At 46.5% G+C, this 27,793-nt stretch overlaps 2 protein-coding genes across 2 annotated transcripts in view; both read right to left on the bottom strand.

Annotated features, from left to right (window-relative positions):
• The window catches only part of fgd5b (FYVE, RhoGEF and PH domain containing 5b), a 27,351-nt gene extending 19,778 nt beyond the window's left edge, over positions 1–7,573 (bottom strand). The window contains 3 exon segments of the mRNA XM_083667888.1: positions 3,136–5,018; positions 5,109–6,070; positions 7,440–7,573. Coding sequence (XP_083524014.1) covers positions 3,136–5,018; positions 5,109–6,070; positions 7,440–7,449 — 2,855 coding nt within the window. The 5' untranslated portion in view covers positions 7,450–7,573.
• Positions 7,574–17,601: 10,028 nt separating this feature from the next.
• On the bottom strand, positions 17,602–27,314 carry LOC310803662 (uncharacterized protein C3orf20-like; the record flags this gene model as incomplete). Its single annotated transcript, XM_083668516.1, has 13 exons — positions 17,602–18,625; positions 19,149–19,277; positions 20,006–20,148; positions 22,183–22,510; positions 22,665–22,878; positions 23,143–23,293; positions 24,692–24,796; positions 24,920–25,043; positions 25,303–25,458; positions 25,761–25,973; positions 26,328–26,424; positions 26,600–26,683; positions 26,933–27,314. 13 exons carry the CDS (start codon positions 27,312–27,314, stop codon positions 18,514–18,516), a joined length of 2,238 nt encoding a protein of 745 aa, XP_083524642.1. The 3' UTR covers positions 17,602–18,513.
• Between the last annotated feature and the right edge of the window lie 479 nt (positions 27,315–27,793).

Below are 27,793 nucleotides of genomic sequence, written 5' to 3'. Positions count from 1 at the left end.
AGAGGGAGTGAAGGAGAGGTGAGGAGAGAAAGAGGGAGGAGGGGTCCAGTAAAACCATCAGATATGTTAATAGAACAACAGACATTTACAGGGAGGTGTTATGAAACCATAATTCATCTGATGGGCAGTTGACCAAATCCATAAAAGACAAAACGGTGATCATTAGCCAGATTAAAAAAGTACACAATACATAACATCCTAAGGTGAGGCACAGACTGAAATGTTTTAATCATGGCTTCTCTTCACTTCACTAGTGTCAATGTTCAAGCCAACACAGAGAGAGCGCTGGTAACACTTCTGTTTTATATACGATGAACAGGAACACTTCTGATCAATGAAATAGGATGATTAATCAACCCCAGGGTAATCTCTCAACCAGCCAAGCCTCCTGCGTTGATGAATGGCTAATACATGGCTGACACAATTCAAAGGCTCTCTGAGAAATACAAATAAAAAAGAAGAAGAACAAGGAGGTTTTAAGAGCAATAATTCAAGATCATATTCACCAACTCCCAACATCGATAGCTTCAGTCATCTCTGTGTGAACAGTACACTGTTCAAGTAAAGCCTTGTCGTTATCTGACATGTACACATTGTGGCAGCCATTCACTGCAGCACACTGAATGATATCAATATTTCAGTGTATCAATATTTCTACATCTTTCCCTCTTTGTCTGAGCAGTGTTCTCTCCATAAAACTTTATCTGCAAGATCTATGAGGCAGATGAATCGCATTCAAATGTCTCACCGTTTATGTGCCTCTGTGTGAAAATACTGCTTTAATAATAATCTAGTTATGTGGAAGAATATCAAACATATTGAGAATGTGACTGTGAACATGTTAGAATAGCCAAGAGGTCACCAGTCTAGGAGAGACCAATAAACCTACTCTAAAGAGCCTCAAGCGTCACAGCTATACCCAGCCCAGGGACCCATGTCAGTGGGATGCTACATGCTAGCAGATGCACTTCTGCAGGGAGTCTCAACGGATATATGCTAATGATTGCAGCTCAGTAGGGAGTGTATGCGAATATGCTAATGACAACACATCCTTGAGTTAGCAGCGTGGCAGCCTCCTATGCACTCTATTGCTCTGACTGTTTGACTGCAAGCACCAAAGGATTTAACCACTGAAATGTACGTAACACTTGCACCAACACATGGGTGAGGTTCCCATCTCTGCCTCTCATAAATAGGGACTATATGACCCATAACTGCCAACTGAATTAGGCTTTACGATAGGACACAGAAAAAATACATTTCCAGTAGTGCACTCCACACAGGACCAAACTGAACAGTATCGGTTGCCAGTTTTCATTTTAAGCTTCCAAATCACTCCTCCCCAAAAACAACTTCCTAATCTTAGCACTTCAGTATCTCACCACTCAGCATCTCACCACTTCAGTCCTTCGGGCAAAGCCACACCAACACAGTCTCTGCAGCTTCTGTGGCGTAATGTTTTATGACAGCCAGAGGACAAATGTGGCAAATTACAAAAAGAGATTTAAAAAAAATCATTATTTCCCTACTTCCCCAGGCTTTGTGAGGCTATTTCTTCCTGTGGATAGTGGTGGGGTGGAGTGGCCAAACCAGGTAGCACAATGTGAAGTTCACTGAAGCAGAAACAGACTGACACCAAGATTACTGGAGGTATTTGGCCATCTGACTTTTTGCACTTGACACATGTAAGTTGAGGTATTTCAGGCCATGTAAAGTCCCCCACCCCATTTTCTTGTCCAGCTTTTCCTGTAAACAAGGAAGTGGACGCTCAAAGGCAGGACACTTCCTCCCCAGGGATGACCTGGCAATGACCTAACAGTCCCCACACCCAAGCCTTCCTTTAGCCAACACCTACAGCCAGAGCCCCCGACTGCTCCAAACCAGCCTCGCCAAGATCTATAGTCAAAAACCCCTGACCAATACAAACTGATCTACAACCAAACCTGCCATACAGCCGGTCAACATGTGCTGACTAAAAACTGTATCAGTATACATGTATGATTTTTCACAGGTACAGTATCTCATGTTGCTAATAGGTGGGCTAATAATTAGGTGGGCTAATCATTTCATTTGGATATTTCTTGAAGAAGCCGATTACTGTGAACTGAACAGTATTATCATGCATGTGATGCAAATGCATTCTTTTCAACCATTTCACAGAATCCTGTGTATGAAAACCCCTTCTGTTTCCCTCACACACACACCTCCAGAATAGGAAACATGGTTCAGCAACAGCAATGCTGAGGGCAACTGCTGATCATAGAACACTGAGATTGTATCACACCCTCTTGTCTCTTATTGGCCGGAGGGAAGAAGGATGACTCCTAAACGCTCTGACTATTAATCATCCGGGGAGGTCTGTATACTAGGGATGCAGTGTGTGGGGATGCAGGAGGGATGGGTTAATGTCAACCAGCACTGGAGATGATACCAGCACATACAGTAACAACAATGGGAGTACAAGGAGCAGCGGGAACAAAACACTACCCCAACAAAGCTCACTGTGAGCTTGTCTAACAGGGCCTCTATGCTTCCAAGTCATCCATTGGTCACTTTTAACCATGGAGTCACAGGTAGGTATCCCTCAGGTTTCCAACCAATTCTGAAAGAATACCACCTGCCCAAATGAAATGAAAAACTCACTCCTACTGCATATGCCCCGTCTCTAAGCATGAAAAACAAACCCTAGCACAACCACTTCACCTGCTGTGGACCCCTGGTCCCTCAGACATCAGAGTTATGTCATGTGCAACATGATAAACCACAGGAAAGCTATAATGCCTAATTATGTCTATAGCGAGTGAACTCTAGAGATCTAGTCACGGGGGCAAGGGACCCTCCATTACAAACAGTTATAAATCCACTCTCCCGCAGGGTGCAATAAACATACAGGCACTGTAATAAAAACGACTAGTGCCCTATATGAGAGCTGGCAGGGATCACTGATATTACTATCAGGAGCATCTATCTATGTTAGGCTTGTTCTCTAATATACACATATTACACCACGCCCAAAAGAGGGTACATGGTTTATGCACACACACACACACACACACACACACACACACACACACACACACACACACACACACACAAGGTTTAAATATAGGATAGATAATAGTACTTTCCCCATACCTTTCTGTTTCCTGTTCAGGTGACTGAACTCTGCTCTCAAACCCGGGGAAGCTACTCATGTCCACATAACCATCAGTGTCATTGGCAGAGGACAGCACCCGGCTCGGATGCTCAAAGAATTCTGCAAACGTCCCTGGTCGCAAAGGCCTCCTGGATGGGATCTGGATGTTCTCGTAGTCAGAGCTCATGGCAGGGATGTTCTCATAGTCTGAGGTGTCTGCATTGGGGAAGGAAATCGAGCGGGGCTTGGTCAAGGGGACGGGTGTGAAGGGAGGACGGCAGCGGTCCTCAAATGACTCCACTCGGGCCACGCTGCGGTTAGCGAAGGCAACAGAACCGCCTTTTCTCTTTCCGTCCTTGTAGAACAAGAAGGTGGATGGTGAGTCTGGAGAATGCTGGAGCTTGCTGACAGACCGGGACTTGGGCTGTGGGGAGCTGCTCATGCTGCACCGGTCTAAATCAAGGATGCGGTTGGGGGCATGGTGGCTGGACTCAGAGGAGGACCTGGAGGAGGACAGGTTGACGTCCACCAGGAGCTTACTCTCTGTTTTCCGCCTGAACTTGAGCATCAGGAAGCGCTTGAAGGACGACTTCTGCTTCTTGTTTCTGTCAGGGGAGTCTCCCTCAATGAAAAGGGATGGGGAGCTCTTGGTGATGGGTTTCTTGGTGATGTAGGCCAGCTGAAAGGGAGGAGGGATGTCCACCACAGATGTAGGGGTGGACAGGCCGCTGGAAGACAGGGGGGATCGCTGAGAGAAGCTTCCAGATGACCCTATGACACAGGGCAGGGAGAGGCTGTCTTCACCCTTCACCATCTCGCCCTTCTCCTTGGGGGAACCTTCCCCCTCCCTATACACACACAGGGGCATGTCTCGTCCCTCCATGGAGAAGGAGCGGGGGTACAGGACAAAGCGCTGGGATTTGGAGGAGTTCTTAGCCCGGGTTGAGTTCAGCATTGGACTGCTCCTCAGCGCTGGTGTGGTTTGGTTCAATCCCACCTTGCAGTAGTTCTGTATCTGGAACTCTGAGCCCACCTCCTCAGGCACAGTCTCAGGCACATAACCAGGCACTTTCCCTGACAGTGACCGTGACCGCGTCACCATGGACTTCCTATCGAAGGGGAGGAAGTTCTCTCCCTCTGAATCCAGCCCAGCCTCCTCATAGACGTGCTCATCATCGCTGAGGTTGTCCTGCTCTGTGTCTGTGGTCTCGTCCAGGTATGGCACAATGTGGCCCTCCAGGTCCTCCTCGTCCCTGAATACGTCAGAGTCATCAGGGGAGAGCAGCTGGCTGTTAGAGAAGGAGGAGGCCTGGGAGGTGTCAGCGTCAGATGGCACGGAGATGGACACAAGCCTGAACCTGGGCTGGCCGTTACTCTGGTTCAGGAAAGACTCAACTGTCTGGCCTCGGAGCTCATCATTTTGAACACACATCCTTTTCTGACATGTCATGTTCTCTGCGTCACTATCGTCATCATCATCGTCTCCTATCTCCACATAGTCCTCAGAGGAGACACACTCGATCTGTCCCATGTCCTCGGAGCCTCCGCACAGAGAGTCATTGTCACCTATGGCTGCGTACTCACTAGGTGGCGTTGTTGCCGCGGTGACCAGCGGAGAACCCTCTGGCGTGACGTCTCTCTCCGATGATCCGCAATCAGCGCCCTCGGTCTGGCTCGGCTCTGGGTCCACTATGTCTTCGCATGAGATGTAGTAGGGCTCAAGGGTGGGGTCACCTTCTGAGCCATCTGCTTCCTCCTCTAATTCAAGTAGTTTTTTTGCTATATGGTTACTTTGTTGACTCTCACCGTCAGCCATATTGTAATTAATAGTCATTGGCTCTTCATCGATGACAGAGTATGGTTGATACGTTTCCGCCTTCTCTTCTGAGGCGCTAGGAAAATCGCACAGGTCCGTTGGGAGCTGCACTTCAGAGAGAGGGTCTAGATTCTTCTGTTGGCAAGAACACTCACATGGTGCGCTGATGACATCATATCCACACTCCTCCTCTAGGGCATCGGGAGGACTGCCAGGGTTAGGTAAAGATTCCTCCACTTTCTCCTCCACCTCCTCATCGGAAGATGAAGACTGTTGGGTCGCATGGGTCTCGATGTTGGCTTTGAAGAGGAGAACTATAGGTTCCGTTACGGCATCTGCTGTGCTATCCCCTGCTGCTGCTGCTGCTGCTTCTTCCTCCTCCTCTCTTTGCAGCTCCTCCTCCTCCTCATCCTCCATCTCCCTCTCCTCCTGCCCAGGCACATTTTCACAGGGGTAGCAGGCTGCCTCCTCGTCCTCAATGCTGGTGACAGAGAAGTCCCCCTCTGAGAGGCCATCTGTATCGGCCAGCGCCTCGCCTGCATCACAGCCCTCAGCATCCATGTCGTCAGTCATATCAGTGTCAATCATGTCCACAGGGTCCACTGAGTCAGTGGTGAATCCAGCATCACTGACCCCCAGTGTGTCCAGAGAGTCCACCTCCTCTGTTTGAACGCTGTCAGTTAATTTCCAGTCCTCCTCTTCCTCCTGTATCATTTCCTCCTCCTGGTCCCTCTCCTCCTCCTTCTCCTCTTCATCTTGCTCCTCATAACCATTCTCTGATTCTATGACTCCTGAACTGATATCAAACATCGGCTCCACTGGCCCCTCCACTGACCCCTGCGTCTCCTCCCCCACCACCTCCCCTCCACTTAGAGAGTCCAGATCATTCTCCTCATCTGAGGCCAGCAGGCCCCCGTTGGTACACCCCTCCTGGGCGTTATTGGAGAGCAGTGAGCTGTCCCACCCCTCAGGGTCATGAGGTACTTTAGGTTTGGGGGCGATGGGAGGTTTGGGACCCCTGGTTGAGGAGCATGGCCTGGACATGAGGGGTGAATGCAACTGGAGGGTGATGTGACTCGGGAGCTTCGGTTTGGGAGCGAGAGGAGGCTTCTTAAAGTCTAAAAACAAAACATAAAAGAGATTGTTAGACAGTTTAGGAGATTACATGCACTCTCCTATAACATTATTTTTTGGGGGTAAATGAGGTATTGGGGGTAAATGAGGTATTGGGGGTAAATGAGGTATTGGGGGTAAATGAGGTATTTGGGGTAAATGAGGTATTGAGAGTAAATGAGGTATTGGGGGGTAAATGAGGTTGGGGTTGAGTTAAAGGAATAATGCCTCCATGTCAGACGGGATTGAAATGCTGTATCTTTAAATCAACATTCATTATGCTACCTCATAACTCTGATCTCAGTGAGAAAAGCAATGTTTAAGTTGTTTCTAGTTATTATCTCTGTGCTGTTATGGTCAGGGCTTCAAACAGGCACCTGAGACAGGAATTAACAGCGTACACTTTGCTTAGAGGGACAAAAATCGACAGCACTAAAGGATTTCCCAGAGTGACTTCCTGTGATTCACAGGAGAGAAGCCTCTCTCACAGACTGCATTTGCCTTTGAGGGTGTAAGCGTCAAAGTCCGAAAAAAACAACAACTAAAGGAAACATATGACAACAAGCACAATTCATAAAACAGGACCCCGGTCAAATCCAGACATGGATGTGAGCTCAGACTAGCGACCAAATGTGAAAACAGAATCCTAACGACTGTAAACCCTGGTCCACAAAAAGACCAAAATGTGACTAGGCAGTCCTAATGGAAGGAATAAATCACTGCAAAAATAATTGCCCTCACAGACCGGCCATTAGTGTGTAACTGGACATAAACATTTTCAACAGAGAACAGGAATATCTGAAGACTACAAAGTCAGGATTCATTTTGTATTTTCTTTTTAGGCCACCAGCACTGACACTTAGTTGCTGACAGTTTCATAGTGTCGGCTAGAGGCTAAATACCTACTCGTGTTTAGCCTAACTGACTGCCAATATTTCACTGAGATAGCAAAAAAAGAAGAAAATAGCAACTGCATTATCAAATATGTTTGAATATACATAATATACACACTCTTGACAACTAACATAATAAAACAACAATAATAACAACAACAACAACAACAACAACAACTGTATATTTGAATTCCCTATAGCCAGAGACTCATATCCTCTTCCATCTTTTATTATGGGTGGGAAACACTCTTCTTACAACAAACTATTCTTTATGACAACACAGAGCACATACAAAACACCAGCTTCACAAACCTATATCAAAAAACACTCCTCAAACTATTTAGCATCGCCGACCAGAACTCGGGGTCCAATAACGGCTTCTTAATCTTTTATCTACATGTTCCTAATTTGTGACTGGCCTTTAACTGAGCATTACAACAATTCATGTTGTACATAATATTGAATGTCAAAGTGCTCTTACCTGTGTTCATTGTAGGGCACCATCCGCGTGAATCTCAGAAACGTCCTTGAGAGAAAGCAACATCCATATCCAGACAAGACAAGTAAATGAAGAATCACAGAAGACAAGCAATATAACAATATAATGGGGTTATACAATCTTGAGTTTTCTTGTATCGTTTCTATTGCGTCAAGTTTTCCAGCGGTAGTGGTCTTTGGTTGGAGGCGCGCGCATCTTGTGTGCTGCGGCGCGATGAGGCGCGAGGGTTTGGAGTTGGGAGTTGAGCGCGGCGCGGGAGGTACATCCTCGCGCTTCCTGAGGAGCAGCTTCTTTGCCTTGAAAGGGACTGACTAATCTTTGTGCGCCCCACCAGGTCCCAAATCCCTTGAAATGTAGTCTTTATGTCCGCAGCAGCAATAGCCTGGGGAGAGGTTAGGAGACTGACCTGTTATCAAAACAACACTATGAGGTTGCCAACTTGCCATCACTCGAGATTTCCATTGAGACTTTTATCAGTGGATTGAACAGCTCTAACGGTCATTGAAAGCCAATGCATGGAGAAACTGGTAGTGATACAACTCTTTCTGCATGATTTATATATAATTTTTTTTAAAACAAAAACAACAGTAAATTAAAAAATGTACTATTTGATTATTTGGGCTATAATTGTCTCGTTTGCATATAGTGTTTATAAGACATTTGGTTTAATGAAGAATCTCCAGGATCCCTGAGACTTTTGCCATTTGGACCTGGTTTCCTGTCCACACATCTGAAGTCTGATTGGAGGAAAGCAGTCCCTTAAAACATTTCTGCATAACAGGAAATTGTTCTCCCTGTTTCCTGTACAACCAGGCTCCACTTCCTTAGCAACTGATGGAAAAAATGGGCGCATTTAACCCCTTGGAGTGTTGTAACTTCCACTTGATGACCATGAGGTAATGTATTTTTGTCACTTATAAGTGGCCATCTGAGACTATGGTAACCCCAAAATAATTTATATTCCATTACATTGATGAGGTAACATGTTTTGGAGTGCTGTGATTTCCAGTTGCTCTACCCTTAATATAAACCATATTCCACTCATCCACCTCCCTACCTGGATGTACCATCCCTGCTTCCTGCCCCGTCCTGCTGTAACTACAACAGACGTAATAGTCCATGAGGACTGAGCTGACTTTGCAGTTTGCCTCCCTTTGCATGCACTGAAAATATTGTGACACACGCGCGCACAGACACACACATACACACGCACACACACACACACACACACACACACACACACACACACACACACACACACACACACACACACACACACACACACACACACACACAGTCGTGATGTGCTGCAGAGGTAATCTCAACCCATACAGTGTACTCTCAGAGTCACATGTGGTTCCAAGTGAGGCTAAGCCTGCACAGAAGGCGTGCTGGACACGGGTTCTGCCCAGGGACACCGAGGGGGAAACTCGTAACGCTGGGATTACAGCGTTCCCAAGCATCAGGGGCATTCCCCCCTGCTGTGACAGCACACATGGCTGGATAAACTTCCTCCGCCTGAGAAGAGGCGACGTGGCGTGCCATCCCCTCTTCTGTACTCTCTCTTAAAAGACACTTAAAGGTCACAAATCTAGGCATGTCACGGCCGGGCTGAGGATCACTGTAGACATGATTCAATATGCAAAACAGAAGTTATTCAATAGCTTGGAGCAGAACAGCAGTTATTCAATAGCTTGGAGGCAGAACAGTATAGGGGCAGACTGTGGAGGTACAGCAGGGAGACATGCAACTATAAACTTGACTTTGGTAATGTAAAGATCAACAAGTCTGGTGCTCACAAGAGGAGACACCATGCTGGCCTCTCCTAGGATGGACCTGTTGAAATGAGTCACCCACTCTTATCCTATCTATAACAATGCTAGATAAAACAAAATTGAGTTGTCAATCATGAAAACGACATAACTGTACCTTTCTATCTGTGAAGAATACTCCAACTTGAACTTTTAAAAACATGCACATAACATCCTACAATGGACTGAAATGACCAGTCCAAAATAACATTTTTTTTTTTGCTTCAGGGAAAACAACATCACTGTTTTCAGTACTACTCTGGCTGGGGCTATGTATAACACTGCTTGCACAGATTGTTCCGCTCATTGAAAAACATTAAGTGTCGTTACCCCTGACTCCCTTTGTTGCTCCAATAAATGTGTTTTCATATTGAGTCAATAAAGGGGAGGGAGGCGGGCTCAGAATGTGGCCCTGGTCGGAGGCGTGAGAGAATAATGACGAATCTCCTGATAAACAAGGGGCTGCAGATGTGACGCACATAAAAACATGTTTTGGGCTCTGAGATGGGGGTTTCCTCCACACACACGCACGCACGCACGCACACACACACGCACGCACGCACACACACACACACAAACCCCAGGGAAACGGATTTGAAAGAGGGTCAAGAGGCCAGTTCTGATCTCGGACCTGGACCATTGCCCTTTCACAGTCATGGATGTGTGTGAGATGTTTTGGTCAGCGTTACCGACTGCTATGAGGTCAGTGCTAGGGTGCACCTGTGGGTAACCAGCCGTGGTGTTTGGGTGGTGGGAGGGGGGGTGATTAATGGACGGCACCGTCCACTCTGTCTGCTACACCAACCGTACTGGAGTGATTAGGTCCACCTCACCTGCAAATCAACATTTAGAACCAGAGAGAGTGAAAACATGACAGACAGAGAGGGAGAGAGAGAGAGACAGAGAGAGAGAAAGAGAGAGAGAGAGAGAGAGAGGGAGAGGGAGAGAAAGTAATTCCTTTTCCTAGAAGATTGTGAAACTCAATCAATACTGCCCTTTCTCACTCTACCTTATCCTCCTGGCCCCCGCAGTAAATGCAGCCCTGTGGCTGTCACTAACGGCATCATAGGCAGGTTTCACTTGAAAATTCAATGTTTTGTGTTTTACATTCGTCACCGTTGGAAAATGAAACCACTGAAACCAGCCCCACAATTCAAACGAATAAATTGCATTTTTATCATCACCCATTTTGATAAAAGTTGTGTTTCAGAGCCACTCACAATGAGAGAACGGTCCAAACCAAAAGCAATGAAATTGAATTCCTCACACCATGCATCGACCAGCCTCATAAGCATTTCAGTTGTGTGTGTGGCTGGCCTCTAACATACTCCATCATGCTCTTATCATCCAGACTGTACACAGTGAGTGGTCTGATACTGGGGCATGTATTCTCCAGAGCTGACATACATACCTATGGAATGATAAAGTGGGGGAACCCGTGTGTGTGTGTGTGTGTGTGTGTGTGTGTGTGTGTGTGTGTGTGTGTGTGTGTGTGTGTGTGTGTGTGTGTGTGTGTGTGTGTGTGTGTGTGTGTGTGTGTGTGTGTGTGTGCGTGCGTGCGTGCGTGCGTGCGTGCGTGTCTGAACACTGGCCCATCTGCTCCACCTCTCCGCTGGCTCCTGTCTTCACCAGGCTATCAGGGGGAAGAGGGAGAGGGTGGGCACGCCTCTCCTCCTCTCTTCTACTCTGAGGGAAAACAATAAGGCTTAAAAAAAGAACTCCCTCTTGATTTACTCCTTCCTGTGACTGTTTTCAGGTCTTTCAGCAAAAGGGGGGCAGAGGGCGAGACAGATTCCAATGTTGTAAACACGTTTTCATGTTCTTGCTCTTTTTCTCCATCAGGGCCAATAGCTTTATATATATATATATAATATATGCCATTTAGCTGACGCTTTTATCCAAAGCGACTTACATTGCGGTGAGTGCATACATTTCAGTATATATGGTCCCAGTAGGAATCAAGCATTGTTAGTGCCATGCTCTACCAACTGAGGACCACGGTATAGGTACAGTAGTTACATAAGCCCTCTATTGGGTCTCTCAGTCTATGGTGTTCCGGTTTACAGTCATTCCTAAGCTACTGTATGATAACATGATAACCCACTAACAGTGGCAATAGGTGAGAGCTGGCTGTGTTAAAGATGATACTAATTCATTGTATGACATGTTACAGTAACAGAGTCACTAGTTCATTCGTTGTTATGATTTAGCTGTAAAACTGGAACTGTTGTGGGGGGCTGAAGTATGTCAAAGGGTTGAAGTGTGTGTTCCTGTAAACATGCTTTTATCTGTCATCATATCCATTGTGTCAGCTATTCTGTGAGTCTATTCAATTTTCTCACCAGGTCAACTACCGCAAAACATACTGCGCTCATTCTTTCATAGTACTGAAAGTGACAAGAAACACAACTTGAATGAAAACATGTTTGTTCTACTTGGACCGTGTTCTTGGCTTAAGCAGATATGCCTTGTGTGTGTGTGTGTGTGTGTGTGTGTGTGTGTGTGTGTGTGTGTATGTGTGTGTGTGTGTGTGTGTGTGTGTGTGTGTGTGTGTGTGTGTGTGTGTGTGTGTGTGTGTGTGTGTGTGTGTGTGTGTGTGTGTGTGTGTGTGTGTGTGTGTGTGTCCTGTCAGGTCAACAGTATGGTGAGCTTTGGGACTGCTCAGAGAACCTCTTGTTGTGTCATGGTGGGCTAAATATAACATCACATCACACTACAGCAAGGAAGAACACACAGCTGGACTGTTGTTTTTGTTCCTCTGTACGACCTTCCTGACCTTCATACAATGACCACGGGACATTCCCCCCTTCTCTCTCCTTTCTTTCATTTTGTGTTTCTCCGCTGCTTTGTTTTTCAAAGAATGTTCTTTCAACCTCTGATTCATGGTGAGAAAAAAAAAAAACTGTGCCCCGGGTCACTCTGAATTAGATTTGATTAATAGAACTTTATTGAAACACAACAGACCCACTGACAGACAGGAAACAAGGATATCGGGGAGAAATAGTCTGTCTCTCAGATAAGAATGACACTTGATTTGAGGGTCTTTGTTTAAAGAAACAATAAACCTTAAAGACCAATCATTAGCTGACTCATTTACAATGCCTGCCCTAATAAATCACAGTAAGCTATAATCAGGTTATCATGAAGTATAATCAGGTTACTGTCAAAACACACCTTTGTCTGTTGGCCACATTAATTGAATTGCTAATAAATGTTATTTGAAACATTTCTGCACTAAATCATGGAAGGCTAAAAAGTAGTAGGAAAACTTTGCACTGAAAAAGGCAACTAGAAATAGCATCGTCTGCATGCAATTATAACCATGAACAATAAACAATGGACAAAGAAAGGTCAAGTGTGTGTGTCTGTGTCTGTGTGTGTGTGTGTGTGTGTGTGTGTGTGTGTGTGTGTGTGTGTGTGTGTGTCTGTGTGTGTGTCTGTGTGTGTGTGTGTGTGTGTGTGTGTGTGTGTGTGTGAGTGTTGTATAATTTTAAGACCTGACAAGGGCCACTGTATGTTTTTATTTACGCTCATGTCTAAAACAGGCTAATGTTGGATCTCCCCCCTGTCCTCTTGGAAATGTCAGCACTGGGTCTGTGGTGGTCTGCTGTGTTGCAGGACATCCATCTCTACTTTACTGCCTCTCTACATGGAGAATAATTGTTCCCCCACAGACAAATCAATCAACCATCCAGACATAGCAAATAGAAATAGTCAGGATACCAATAAACATTGGTTACACAATATTATACAGTAGATTCCAAACTTGAGCACAATCAGACGGTCGAGGTACAAACTCATTGCTTATGGACTGTATGTCATACCACAGTACATGTTTGTGTGCGTGCGTGTGTCCCAATACCTAACGTAGCATAGCCCACGGACGAGTCTCTAGTGCATCATAGCCAGACAGAACAGCTGAGAGGAGGGGTTTCAGTGCTTTGTCGTGTTTCCCTACCAGGGATTTGACATCCCTTGATTGTTTGAGGATGCCTCATTATACAGAGGCTGGAAGGCTGCAGAAGGATGATGACATTACTCAAACGTACAGCCACCACCGGTGCAGGAAAAAAAAACCTATTTTCCAAATTAATCTCTTGCAGCCAAAACATTTACATGAAAATCCTCATCGTGATACTCTCGAGGGCCAACACGTTTAACAGATTAATCAAAAGTGACAACTATTACTTTAATTCAAACAAATCGTAATGACCATGTTTATGTGAGAATCTATCATCCATCTCCATAAACTGTGCTGGATTAACCTGAATTGACCCCTTGTGGTGTGTGTGTGTGTGTGTGTGTGTGTGTGTGTGTGTGTGTGTGTGTGTGTGTGTGTGTGTGTGTGTGTGTGTGTGTGTGTGTGAGATGCACGCTGGAAAGGACAGACCATTTTCACGCCGAGGTGATGGATGTCCAATCAAGGCAAGAATGCAGAATCACAACAGCTCAATAATCGCTATGGAGCTATGCTATCAAGTATAGTGGACTGGCGAAACACAGTAGACAGGTGGGATTGATTCTGGCATATTCATGGAGTGAGTTCTCCATCCTTGACAACGTAATGAATACAAATTCTTTATCTCCAACACAAGCCAAGATGGGATCAGTTTAGCCTGTAGGATAGGCCCACTTGTTTTCCATATGCCATGGGGAAAAGATAACCACATTGACATTCACAAACATTCATTATCACCTGTTTTATCACTGATAGAGATAACATTGTAACCAAGCGCACATCAATAAGTACCAAAACAGTCGGTTATGTTGGTTAGCCTGTGAGTTCAGCGGTATATTTTCTGCTGTTATTGAATCCTACGTAGTCTCATTTATTATATAAACTGGATACACACATTGACCATGAATGGTATGGTACAGTACCCAATCTGGTACAATATACTGAACAGTACAATAGGAAAACAATATTTTTAGTGCCAACTACCATCAAAGTATCAACCATTCTATGGCAAATGTTGTCTAGTGACATCCACACTATGTTGACAATGAGAGGGGGATAGAGAAAAAGAGGACCAGGGATGTGAGGTCTCGGTTGAAGTGTTCATTATCATACTAAATTGGGTTGTTTGTTTCTTGGAGGCCACATTCACCCTGAAGAACAGAGATGTAAGAGGCTCTAAAACTGCTGCCATGAAGTGTTTGTCCATGACTCTCCCTGGTCTCCCTGGTCTCCCCCCTTATCTGCACCTCATTTGGGATTTTCCCTGGAAAAACAGTGCTGGGAACACCTTGATAAAGCTGGGCTGGGAATAAAGAGCAGATCAATACCTGGGGGTTTCTATCCATCATCAACAGGAGAGAGAGAGAGAGAGAGAGAGAGAGAGAGAGAGAGAGAGAAAGGAGAGAGAGAGAGAGAGAGAGAGAGAGAGAGAGAGAAAGGAGAGAGAGAGAGAGAGAGAGAGAGAGAGAGAGAGAGAGAATCACTGACTTACATGTATCACCATCACAACATCACCATGATGAAACTAAACTCTTCTAATACAGCACCTGTTGCATCAAATCTACTTATGGTCTTCATTCATTTCACAAACTCAACATTGCAAATGAAAATGGATCCATCAGATTCAAGATATACTATAAACTACCCATAACCAGTAATAAGCCTAACAGTATCCCTTCCGTGTTCAGTGTGGCTTCAACATTCCAGAACATTAAAGGGCCCACAGTCTCAAACGTGTACAACCCTCTTGCAAAGTTTAAAGTACCTCTTGCCCTGTCAAAACCCTCATTTAATCTCCCCATAGATGATGTGTAATTGCCCTGGATTGTTTTACAACACATAAACTAATTAGGGAACACAGCTGAGGTCTACGCGTCCCCAGAAACCTGTGCTGGCAAGAGAGAGAGAAAACACCGCCAGTGACTCTTCTCTGCCGAATCGCCCCTATTCGCTTTTTCTTTTTTTTTTTGTCTTTTACGTCAGCAGAATTTACGAGTCCATTACGATCGCACACACAGTGCCGCCCGCGCTCAGCACTCCGCTAATCTCTTTATCCGCCGCCCTGAGGAACAGGCCGTGGAGGACGACGGATAGGCTACAATACAGAGCCCAGGAGACAAACGACCTATCGAATTCCCATTTCAACTGAACGCACAAGTATACAAACATTCTTCTGGCCATTTGATACATCTCAGCAGTTTAACCACCAAAATTACGTTCTTTTAGAACCCAGCTACTTCGGTGTGATCAATTGAAACCGCCTTTACTCTCCCTTACTGTCGTATTATAAGGAGCTCGTTGATTGACAAAAAAGGTTCAGATGACTATTGGCTGTAACCTTTAAGAACCATACTCACTTGCCTGTGGAAGCCTCTTGGAGGGAAGAAGTCAATTAGTGAGGTGAAATTGAAACACTAACAGTGTTTTGCAAACTGTGAAGGAGTTATTTACCTCATAAATTCAGTGACTCCATGCTGTGAGTTCTATGGCAGCTAAATGGAGTCATCCCCTTACCCACAGGGCTTCTGTAATCCATCTGCTACTACTGGGCTGTAGTGGGGAAACACACTGGTGTTAGCTTAGTCTCACATATGTATTACGACTGTTTCACACCCACCCAACAGGGGAGACATTACTGTAGAGACACAGCAGTAGTGGCAGCATTTGTGTTACACAAGCTAACTTATTATGATTCTCGGTGGAGCGATGGAGAGAAGAGGACCTTTAGGCTTGGACCACCCACTGAATCAGTCATTACCGGAGCCTGTGATATGATACACACTACTGGAATGGCCTAGTGAGTGATAAGCCATTACCGAAACTGCAGTACTTACAACAGTGGAACGTTGTGTTCTCATAGAGCAGTGCAGGGTGTCAAAGCTATAACACACACAACCATAATGGCCCATTCGGTGGTTGTAGCCATTACTAGAAAACAGCTAGGCATGTGTTCATAAAAATAACCTATTTGTTTTACTCCTTAACTCTGTCCAAGACTGACCACTGACTGTGTGTGCGTGTGCGTGCGTGCGTACGTGCGTGTGTATGTGCATGTGTTTTATAGTGCCATCATTGCTTATTTAAGTGTGTGGAAAATCGATGGATGTGATTGGCAGGGCATGTGTAGGCATGTGTATGTCTCCTGCCTGTTCCCTTGGGGCAGTCTCTGAACGGGTCTGTTTTATACCCTGCATCAATTTGCATTCCTTCTCTCTGTCTCTCTCTCCCTTTCTTTATCTCTCTCTCTCTCTCTCTCCCGGTGAGACACCAGTCCCCATTGTCCACCAGCTTATCATCTCATGATGTGCGGCATTTCTAATGTAAGCATAGAAACCCTTCAGTGTATCTGCTAACATGGCACTAGATGATAATATACAGTGAAATCCTCGTCTCTGCCCTCTGTCCTCTCTAAGATAAAGTGCCCTAGGCTACATGGCATACAGATGGGTGTGTTCCCAACCAGATATGTGTAGATGTTGGCATTGAGAAGGGAAGCCTTGGCCTGTCCACCCTCAAGAGATGTACATGAAAGTGATACTGTAGGTTAGCTGTAGCATTGCTGTACTGTAAAGGGTAAACTCACAGGTCAACATCAGAGGTAGTGTTTTTACCCCTCATTCTCTGGCATGGTAGCAGCCTACTTAAACTAGCCTACTGTCGTACACAGGGTTGTCCCTCTACACCCATTCACTGCGCTTGGACCCATGACCCTGTATTAAAACATGGCCACATTAACCTGAAGTCTGATTAGCCATTCAGTGATCGGGTCTGGTGACTCCATCCTGGAGATCAATTCAGCCAATCCAGGAACTGATCCCTGCTCTGATAACATGGCCTAAAGTCTGACCCCACCTCATGACCCCTGACTGACCCCTACAGACCCTGACACAAGGTCACACTGAGGGCACCACACCACTGACCATTTCTGCACCACTCATCTTATCTAGGCTAGGATGTGTCCTGGTCCTTGTGTTGGAAAAAGCCAATGGCAAAATGAGAAAAATAAACGGTTAGAGGTGGATCAATGTGGACATAATCCTACCATGCTCCAGGCCATCCAATATAGCCTGCTGTGCAGGACTCACACTCATCACTCTCTATCTCTACTTCCAGCAGTCTCTCAGTGCACCAGGACCCCTCTGGTCTTATCTGGGTACTTTGAGCTTCAGTGAGTTATTATTTATGACATAACTTGCCAAAAGTCCTTATGAATTTACAAAGGATTGATAGTACCCGAGTTCAATGTACAGTACAAGATTTGGCAGAAATGAAGAGTCATACTGGAAATATGTCAGGAAAGATCCAGTACACACTTGTACACATACACAATTAGCGTCATTTCTTTTATTCTTTTTTTTTAAACGAATAACAGGCAATTACTTCCGAATATTATCTCAGAATACAGAAAATATTCACTTTTTAGAGACATAATAAAGTCCTTTTAATATTTAATATGCGCATTAAAGACTCTCATTGTGTCATCTTAACCTTTCAGAAGAGCTCAGCATACACATATGGGAAATACATTACATCTGCAAAATTTCAGCAATTTTGATGCCATTACAGGCTTTTATCACCTCTACCACCATTGTGGCTCCATGTACTTTCATATTGCCGATTTTATTGCTTCTCATACCTATAAAATTGCATTCACGAGGGGCAGACATACTGGAAACATATTCCTTCCCCCCCCCCCCACCATCTTCCCTGCACTGTCATAAAGAAGGCATTGATCGTGGTCTCTGCTCAACGGTAAAGGACATAAGGCAGGGGGACTGCCGGGAGATAACTGTCAGACACTAGCCCTGTCCCTGCTCCCCATCACCATAACCCCACTCATAAAGGCTCCATTAGCTTCTGTGTTGGTCCTGATGGGGCAGACCTTAAAACAGACCAACGAGTATCTTCAATAAAGAAAAGCAGCCTACATATATATTGTCTATGTTGAGCGTATACTGTAGGTATATACTTATGATAAAAAAATCTGATTTTTTTTTTTTTTTTTAACTTTATTTGTATTGGAACTTTAAACTTGAAAAAACAATAATTGATTCTCTCCATAAAGAAATAATCGTCTCATTTTTGGTCAGCGCTGTCAGAATCAAAGTCCATAAACGAGAAGCAGAACTGTCGCTGAGTGGAGGGCAGTTCAGTCAATGTGACACTCGGGCCCGACCCTCAAAACGGATGAAAACACCCGAAACTGTGAAGTCAGCAAAAAAGAAAAAAAAAGAAGTGGCGCTGAAGTGATGCATAACATTGTCCCTCTGGTGTCAGCACCGTTCCGTCATGGTGTGGAGGGCCTGGCTAGGCTCCGCCTCTTGCTCTGCATGGCCAGGATGGACACTCTCTCTGACATGCTGGACACAACAAAGTCCAGGGCAGTGCCCCCTACTGAGCTGAGGGGAGGGGTAGAGGACACAGTGAGTATAGCTTAGGCTAGCTTAGCCTCCTACTGAGCTGAGGGGAGGCGTAGAGGACACAGTGAGTATAGCTTAGGCTAGCTTAGCCTCCTACTGAGCTGAGGGGAGGGGTAGAGGACACAGTGAGTATAGCTTAGGCTAGCTTAGCCTAGTAATCATAAAGCATACAGTACAGTGTTAATGAATGATCAGACATGTCGAGCACAATATGGATCAGACATGGATGAGAGAAACTGAATGCGGATGACTCAGTAGTCAAGTGTGTGTGTTCACTGTTGTTGTATTATGTGGTCAGTGTGTAGTTGTGGTTACTGCACTTGTGTGGAGGCTGGTTTGTGTTTGTGTGCTGCCGGGGTCTAGACTTGTATTTGTGTGTGTGTGTGTGTGTAGTCAGTGTGTGTGTATGTGTAGTCAGTGTGTGTGTGTGTGTGTGTGTGTGTGTGTGTGTGTGTGTGTGTGTGTGTATGGGCTGATGTTTTTGCAGTGTATGTGGTTATACCTGTGTAGAGGCTGGTCAGGGAAGCGGTTCTCCTTGCAGTGGGAGCAGGAGGATCGGGTCCTGAGAGGCCCGTCCCCCTTACTGTGTCCTACTGGCGCACTCTGAGAAGGACGCTTGGCCTCCCAGCACCTGGAATACAACCACACCTAGGTGTCAAACATCACAGCACAATTTGACAAAGGAAATCACACAAAAGCTCACCGTATTATGCTCATTCGACCACAAAATATTTGCTTGTACTGACAGTTCTGGAAGCTCCTCAGTCGCAGGCTTGGCTTTCTAGGCCATGAGGAGGAGGCTCTCACTTACTGTTTACTATTTCATCCATCACAACATTGATCTGACACAGCACAGCATAACGCAAGCGGGCGCACACACACACACGCACACACACACGAACGCACGCACGCACGCACGCACGCACGCACGCACGCACACACACAGCAAAACACACACACACACACACACACAGCAAAAAAACACAGCAAAACACAGAGCAAAATACACACATACACACACACACACACACACACACACTTAATGCCAAGACGCAATATCCTTTACCCTCCTGTCAATGCTTTTACTGAGCTGGAAAGTGTCGTTGAGTTAACACATGCTCATTGGCTTGTCTGTAATTATTGATTTCATTGTAGAACACTTCACACGTCAAATGGCTCTGAAAACACTCCAATCTGCATGAGCATTTAGCCTACTTGAAGGTGACGCATGATATTTGAATGATATCTCTGACGGGATGCAAGTTAAACAAGTGTCCACTGATAGTTTTCCAAGACAGGCACATTTTGGGACAACTCCTGGTTGTGAGTGAATTAGTTTGGGTCCTATTCCAGACTCACCCCAGTTTGTAGTCATGGGGCAGGAAGTTGCCCTTGGCATAGTCACTCTGAGTTTTAGCAATCTGCTTCAGGAGGTTAGTTTTGCTGAAGCCATAGCCATTCAGAGCGCTGCCTCCGAAAATCAGCTTCCCCCCTGCATACATCTGTGGAATACACAAACACACACCGGGAGAGAGAGAGAGAGAGAGAGAGAGAGAGAGAGAGAGAGAGAGAGAGAGAGAGAGAGAGAGTTATATGTTGTTTCATATTTGCCTTGGCAATACATACTGCTGAATGTCATGTCAATAAAGCAACTTTGAACTGAACTGAATTGAAAATAATTAAATAGAATTAAGAGAGAACCACATTGAGATGTGATAAACAGGGTGTGGGCTGGGCATAGAATAACAAGATAATGGCTAATTTCCATGCATTTTACTCTTTGGCTTTGCAGACAGCAATTTATAGACAGCAAGTCATGACACTTCAGGGCGAAACAAAGGCACAGAACAATAAATGAACTCGTTATTGTGTGGCCTTCTATCCAGTGACACATCCTTTCACATTTGCTGTATTATATCTGCACAATAGCAGGGAAACAAACCTTATTTACATACAAAATAAGGCAATGACCAAAGGGCAAAAAAATAAAATGTGTTATCGTTTTTCATCTGTGCCCGGTGCGGCCATTGTGTGTGCCTCTCTCCCTCTCTCTTCTCTTATTGGGGCTGAATTATACAGCCATAACCTTCATTAAGTGGCCTTTTCTTTATTGTTGTGGGTATTGAGCCCTGTGCTGCATTACATATGCATGTATGTGCATATTAAAGTCCCCCTGTATGACCATCACTCTGTGAGGCCCTGTCACTGCACCCCTCCCATCTACCCCCCCCCCCCCCCCCCCCGGCCCCTCCCCCCCCCCCCCCCTCCCCGCACTTCTAGAATGTGCCCTGGCACCGACGCATTCATTTATCTTCATAAATGAGTGCACACAAATATACACACCCTCAGACAGTCACACACTCATACACAAACACAGAGGGTGACGGTGTCTGTGTGAGTATTTCCCATTCTGCTTGGGCTGGTCTCGCTAGAGGCCACGGAAACAAAGAGGGGAAAAAACACAGTAGCCAAGGTCATACGGGGGTCAGGCCCCTCCACCAAATCAGGAAGAGAGCCGCCCCTTCCATACAGGAGATACACAAAACACACACAGCGTTGAAGCCCATCCCCCTGCTTACTGTAGGGAGTAGGTACAATAGCTACCCTAACCACTGAATAAGGGTCAGTATTTTTCACCCACCCTACCATCAACCTGCACCTTAACCCCCGCCACCCTCCTCTAGCTCCGGCTTCTGTCCCGTACCAGAAGTGTTCCTGGTCCTACACGGTGCCTCTGGACCAGGACAGGGAGAGGTGTCTGGGTCAGATGAGTCGCCGTGTCTATGTCGTACTTAACCAGCCTGAATGGGTCCTGGGAACACTGACACACATACACACAAACATCATGTATAGGGTCCTCTGTGGCTCAGTTGGTAGAGCATGGCGCTAACAACGCTTAGGTTGTGGGTTTGATTCCTGCTGGGACCATATATACTGAAATGTATGCACTCACTGCAATGTAAGTCGCTTTGGATAAAAGCATCAGCTAAATGGCATATAGTATATACAGTACATCAACACTAAACAAACAAGACAGCCATCCACATTCACTACCATTGAGCGGACGCCATTCATGCCATGTTCTGTTGATGCTGATATATCCCATGTGACAACCTAAACTTTGGCCAGTGCCTATAGTGCCCTACAGTGTATTCTGTAGGCAATGGGTGGGTGTCATAAAGTTCCCTTAAATTCAATGTCCTGGCCAAGAGCATCACGTTGAGTCTGAGAGAGGAGGAGCTGGTAAGGAACCCATAGGGCTCATAGCTCAATCAGAAAGTTTCACAGGGAACCATACACACAAGGCACAGAGAGAGGGTAACACAGGGTAACAGGAAAAAAGAGAGGCTTGGACATTCCAGTGAGTAAGACACTATACACGAGAGTCACTGGATAGGGTTTAACATGCTACTGTGCAGAACAGTGCGATTGACTGTCTCCTCTACTCCCACAGTGTGTTTAAACTCACGTATGATTCATCTACCGCTCTTTTCCCCCCCCCCCCTACTCCACCCTGCTGACACCCAACTCCTCACCTTGGCGCAGGGGTGGGCGGAGTTGTGGACCTGTCTGTGGTGGACCCTCTGCAGGACGGCCTCCACGACACGTGTGTGTGGCGGGGGGCAGTGGGAGGAGGTGATGTAGACCACCAGGACGTGTCCCTGCGGGGCCCAGGGAGCCCTGAGGAAGAGATCCAGCTCCAGGTCTGAGAGGAGGGGCAGGCGGGTGGAGCAGTGGCAGCTCTGGCCCTCGTAGGCATGGAGGAGGAGGAAACGCAGCGCTGCGGGGCAGGGAGGGGGAGGGGTCTCACTGGAGGGGAGGGCGGAGAGGGAGGAAACGCACGGTAGACCTGCAGACTTAGCCCTGCGGGAGAAGGAGAAGGATGTAGGAGAGAGTGAAGAGCACATGAGAGAGAGATAGAGAGAGAGAGAGAGAGAGAGAGAGAGAGAGAGAGAGAGAGAGAGAGAGAGAGAGAGAGAGAGAAAGAGAGAGAAAAAGAGAGGTGTGTGTCTCTTACCTGTGTGAGGCATGCCTGAACAGGTTGGCAGGTCTGGACATGGGCAGGCTGCAAGTGGCTGGGCGAGGAACATTCCTCCTCAGAGGAGCTGGCCGCACAAAGGCAGGTAGGTTCTCCTCTGCGGTGACGAGCATTCTGGGACTTGCAGTCCATGCCTCCTTGTGTTTGGGTGGTCTGGGTTTGGAGTCAGGGAATAGTGGTTCATCAACGAGGCCTGGAGGACAGAGAACAGGGAGGTTTCTCAGACAACAAATGAAGACTAGTAATGAACAGCACACAGCAGTTCACTGTGTCAGTCAGTCCACTTAACAGATCTGAGATGACTGGGTAGGAGTAGTCAATAGTGATACCTACTAGTGATTAGTTTCCCCATATTGCTTGGACCTGTCCTATTCAGTCAGTATATCATATCAGTGAAAAAGGGCAGTGTTTTAGAATGGAATGCAGGCCAGGGTTGCCCCATGTGGTGAGGACATACCTGTGGCCACCAGGTAGAAATGGAGCCAGCGCAAAGACGTGTCTTTCACTCTCTTCCTGATCACCTGTAGCTCAGATCTGTAGACCTCCACCTCAGCCTCGACTGGCTCCGCCCCTGCTGGCCCAGGGCCCTCCTCCCTGCCACTCATCGACTATACCAGGGAGAGGGATGAGGAGAGGTAGGGATGGAGGGTTAAGAGGAGAAGAATGGGAGTGAGAGGGGTGAGAGAGGGAGAGGGAGAGGGAGAGGGGGGAAAGAGGGAGAAGAGATGGAGATGGAGGGGGATGGTAAAACAAATACAGTGCCTTCAGTATGTATTCACCCCCCCTGGACTGAATTCAACTTATTGAGTGACTTGTTGAAGACATTTTTGCATTTGAGCTAATTTTAGGAGTGTCATAGCAAAGGGGGTGAATTAATTTCAACTTTGACATTATAGGATATTTTGTGTAGATCAGTGACAAAAAAACATAAATCAAATCTATTTTAAAGTCAGGTTGTAACACAACAAAATGTGGAAAAAGTCCAGGGGGGTGAATACTTACTGAAAGCACTGTACATGAGCCGACAGAAGGGAGAGAAAACAGAAAGTGACATTTCCATTATGTTAATTAATAACACCCCCTACTGTGAGTCTATACTGAGACAAGCAGCTTTTTAAAAGCAAACACATCAATCAAACATCGAACAAATAAGATGTCTCACACGCAACAGGGAGCCGCCTCATTTTTTACCCACAAATAATGCTTCAGTGAAGAAACCAATTTCTGATTTAATTTATTTACTCCTGGCAGTGTTACTTGTGTTGTAAACCTGATATGTGAGACACATAAATACAATCCCACAATCCTATTCAGCGGCGCTGGCACAGAGCATCAGCGTGCAGCGTCAGGGGAAAAAAAGAGAGGCGCAAATGATGGAATAATCCTGGGAAAGAGCGGTAGATAAATCATGCGTGAGTTTAATCAAACTGTGGGGAGTAGAGGAGATGGTCAATCGCACCTTTCTGCACAGTGGCATGTTAAACCCTATCCAGTGAATCACTCTGATAATATCTTGTTCACTGAAACGTCCAAGTCTCTTCTCCCCCCATTTATGATGTGCGTGCGTATCTACCTAACCACTGCAACTCTTCATTACGCTATCAATTTGTTTTGCCAAGTTACGCCAATGTATGTTTTTTTTGTTGCTTTTTCCTAGCTCAAGGTCGTCAGTGTGTACTGGTTTAACAATGGCATTATCAGCTTTGAGTCTAGACCTTTGTTTGCTTTATGGCATATGTATTACGCGGGCCTTTCTCCTGCTGCCGCTGTATTCTGTATGCTTTTGTGTTAACCGATTTAGCAACACTGTAGAGATGCACTTTGCTCTGAGTCTATCAAGGCTATCTAATCATCAGTCTATCTAATCTCTCGTATAATATCACTGAACGCTCACTGAAATGTCCATGTGTCTCTTGTTTCCTGTTACCCTGTGTTTACTCTCTCTGTGCCTTGTGTGTACGGTTCCCTGTGAATACCCTCTGAATGAGCCTCTATGGGTTCCTTACCAGCTGCTCCTCTCTCAGACTCAACGTGATGCTCTCGGCCAGGACGTTGAACTTAAGGGTCACGCCCATGTGGCTGCTGAAAGTCAGGTTCATGTTCTCATTCACCTGAGGAATACACACATAATCGATGGTAGATGTGTTGCCCCCGTGTAAGTGACATAAGACGCACGTGTGCACACATGCCCGCTCGCACACACACGCACGCACGCACACACACACACACAACACCTTATATTTATGTAGAGCCTCCTGCTGAGCCCTCAGGTTGAAGGTCCATTCCTTGGTCAGGCATCCCTCTCGTGTGTACTGTTGGCCCCCCAAGGTCCCCACGAGCAAGGCAAACCAACTAGACCTGAGACACACAACACACAGGCATGACTTGACATACTGGCATTGACTTTCATATGCAATAAAATAAATAAATACAATAAATACATACTGATCTGTCTCATGAGTATATCACAGTAATGTCTGACAAACAAAACCAGCTTTTTCTTCTTTTTTACTTTCTGTATCTGGTTCTGTGGATGGTCCACAACACCTGTATACACCGAATATGGTGGGCAGTGTGGCGTGGCTGTCATTGTAGATCAGTGGTGTGCTGTGCGTACCTGAGCTTGCCTGCATGGTACACAAAGCCATGTCCGTTTGGCTTAAAGGAGGCCAGCAACGTGTCATGCGGACTGTCATTGAAGATGTTGGTGTACACACCCCCTCGGGTGTCCGCGCTGGGCACCAGACACACTGCCACGGAACCAGAGGGGTAGCTGAGACAGGGGAGTCAGGGACAATAGAGAGAGGAAGGTCCTCCTTATGGTTAGAGACAAGGGGGTGAGAGGAGCAAAAAGGAGGGGAGGAGTGTGAGAGGGAGGAGATGGATGGAGGGAGGGAGGGAGAGAGGGAGGGAGGGAGGGAGGGAGGGAGAGACACAAATACAAGAGGGTGATAGGAGCAAAAGGAGGGGAGGAGTGCGAGAGGGAGGAGATGGATGGAGGGAGGGAGGGAGAGAGGGAGGGAGGGAGGGAGGGAGGGAGAGACACAAACACAATAGGGTGGGGGTGGAGGATACTAGATGAAGGTTGTCCCATCAGGCTGTCCGTAGTGCAGTTTGAGGGAGACGCTGTAGCCAAGGTACTTAATGTTGGGGACGGAGGGGAAGAGGCAGTCGCCTGCGTGGGGATTGGACGTGGACGGCGGCTGGCGGACCTTATAGTCGCGGTAGTGTTGAGTCACTGGGGGACCTGTGTGACCTCTCTCCTCCAGCAAGGCCTTCTCCTCTCTTCTGTAGTAGCGGATGGGTCAGCACATGGTTAGCCAAGTAAGACTGCCCTTACTTGTGGCCCTGTTGGAATGCTACATAGATGCATGTATCCTTCCTTTCTCCCCGCCGTTGAAATCACTGATCTGACATGACTTCATGGGTGAAAGCAACGCAATGAAAAGCTTGCATGGACCAATCCACCGCAGGTTAGATCAGTGATGACTTCAAGGAAGGGAGGAAGGTAGTATGCATTTGTAAAGTATTGGAACAGGGCCTATATGTGGCTCATAATTGAGCAGGGTAGTATCTTTTAAGACAGGGGAGGAGTGAAGGGGGTCAGGAGAGGGGTTGGTACAGTATCTACGCTGCACCTACATGTGGTCCAGGATGGGTCTCAGCTTGTTCACAGCCCAATGACACACCTCCAGAGTCTTGATGTGGAGACGGGGTGTGGAGGGACCCCTGTTCGTCTCTACAGGGGGGTGGCGAGGGAGGGAGAGAGAGAGAGGAAAAAGAGAAAGTGAGAGAGAGAGAGAGACAGAGAGAGAGAGAGAGAGAGAGAGATGTTTGAAGCAGGGTTATATCTGATTTGATGATAGTGTTTAAAGGAGAGGTGTGCGTCCTCGGTCCTGCTTCCACATCGTTACCTTTGTAGGTGAGAGAGAAGGAGAGATGAGACAGACACTCCTCCAGATAGAGCCGTATGGTGGAGGTCACTGGAATGCAGGTCGCTGCAGACACACCAGATCAAAGCCACTCAGACCCTGAACTCTCTCCCAAACAAGATAATCATTCATCCATCATGGGCAATTTGACCAAATCAAATCAACATTCTTTTGCGCCGCAACCCCCCCCCCCCCCCCCCCCCCCCCCCCCCCGATTGTTTACAACCCCTTTGCAATTTCCTATGATGAAAACACATGATTTCTCTGCATTGTTAAATCAAAGGTAGCAGTGTAACTAAACACTACTGGGCTCACTGTGGCTTTCCCGGTCGGCGACAGAGAACCTCTTCTTGAACTTCAAGGTGCTGAAGCGAACGCCAGGTTGCCTAATAGACATGGCGGACTCTAAGAGCAGCAAGGGCTGGCTGGTGACTATGGACATCCTGCGGCGTGTGTCCGGGGGCAGCTGGCACTGGGTTGGGTTGGGGCGTGGGGGTCGGCTGGACCCCCTGGCCTGGTGGAGGGGTTTGGCATCGGCAGGGAGGTCTGACAGCTCCTCCCAGGACAGGGAGCACAGGTTCTGGATCCCTTTGGGAAGCAGGATCCCCTTCTCCTGGCATTCCTGGAGGAGGGCGGCTACCTGCTCCAGGAGATCTGGAGCTGCGGCCGTGTAACGCTGGAATGTCTTCAGGTCCATGTCTCTCTCCTTTCAAAAGTTCAACAGGTCTAATCTAGTCCTTATTAGGATAACATTCTAAAGACCCCAAAATACTGTCAACCATTCACTTACTTTCTACCATACAAGGGTGATACACACTTCATTTGCAGATTGCATTTGACTTTACTGTTTTGGGTTTGTCCATTAGATCACTGACTGGAGTGGAACTCTCGGTGCATTCTAGAACCTGAATCAACAATAGGCCTTATGACCGGCCTTTGATGATTCTGATGCAGAACACTCAAAGTTCAGAACTGTCAGACGAGGTTCTATGGCCCTCTCTACTATTCCTTCCCCTCTGTGATCCAACTGAAGCACTATAGCATCAAAACCAATTAGTACGGCAGCTGTCGTGAGGTTGGACACTGGCTTGTGTCAGTAAATCGGACTCTGTGAGATTAGCCACCGGCTAACCCAATAAATGGGACTGTTAGCTGAGAGCCAGATACTCTGTCACA

This window comes from Argentina silus (genome assembly GCF_951799395.1).
Source record: "Argentina silus genome assembly, chromosome: 4".
NCBI classification, from domain to species: domain Eukaryota; kingdom Metazoa; phylum Chordata; class Actinopteri; order Argentiniformes; family Argentinidae; genus Argentina; species Argentina silus.
This window is presented reverse-complemented; position numbering and strand designations above follow the sequence as displayed.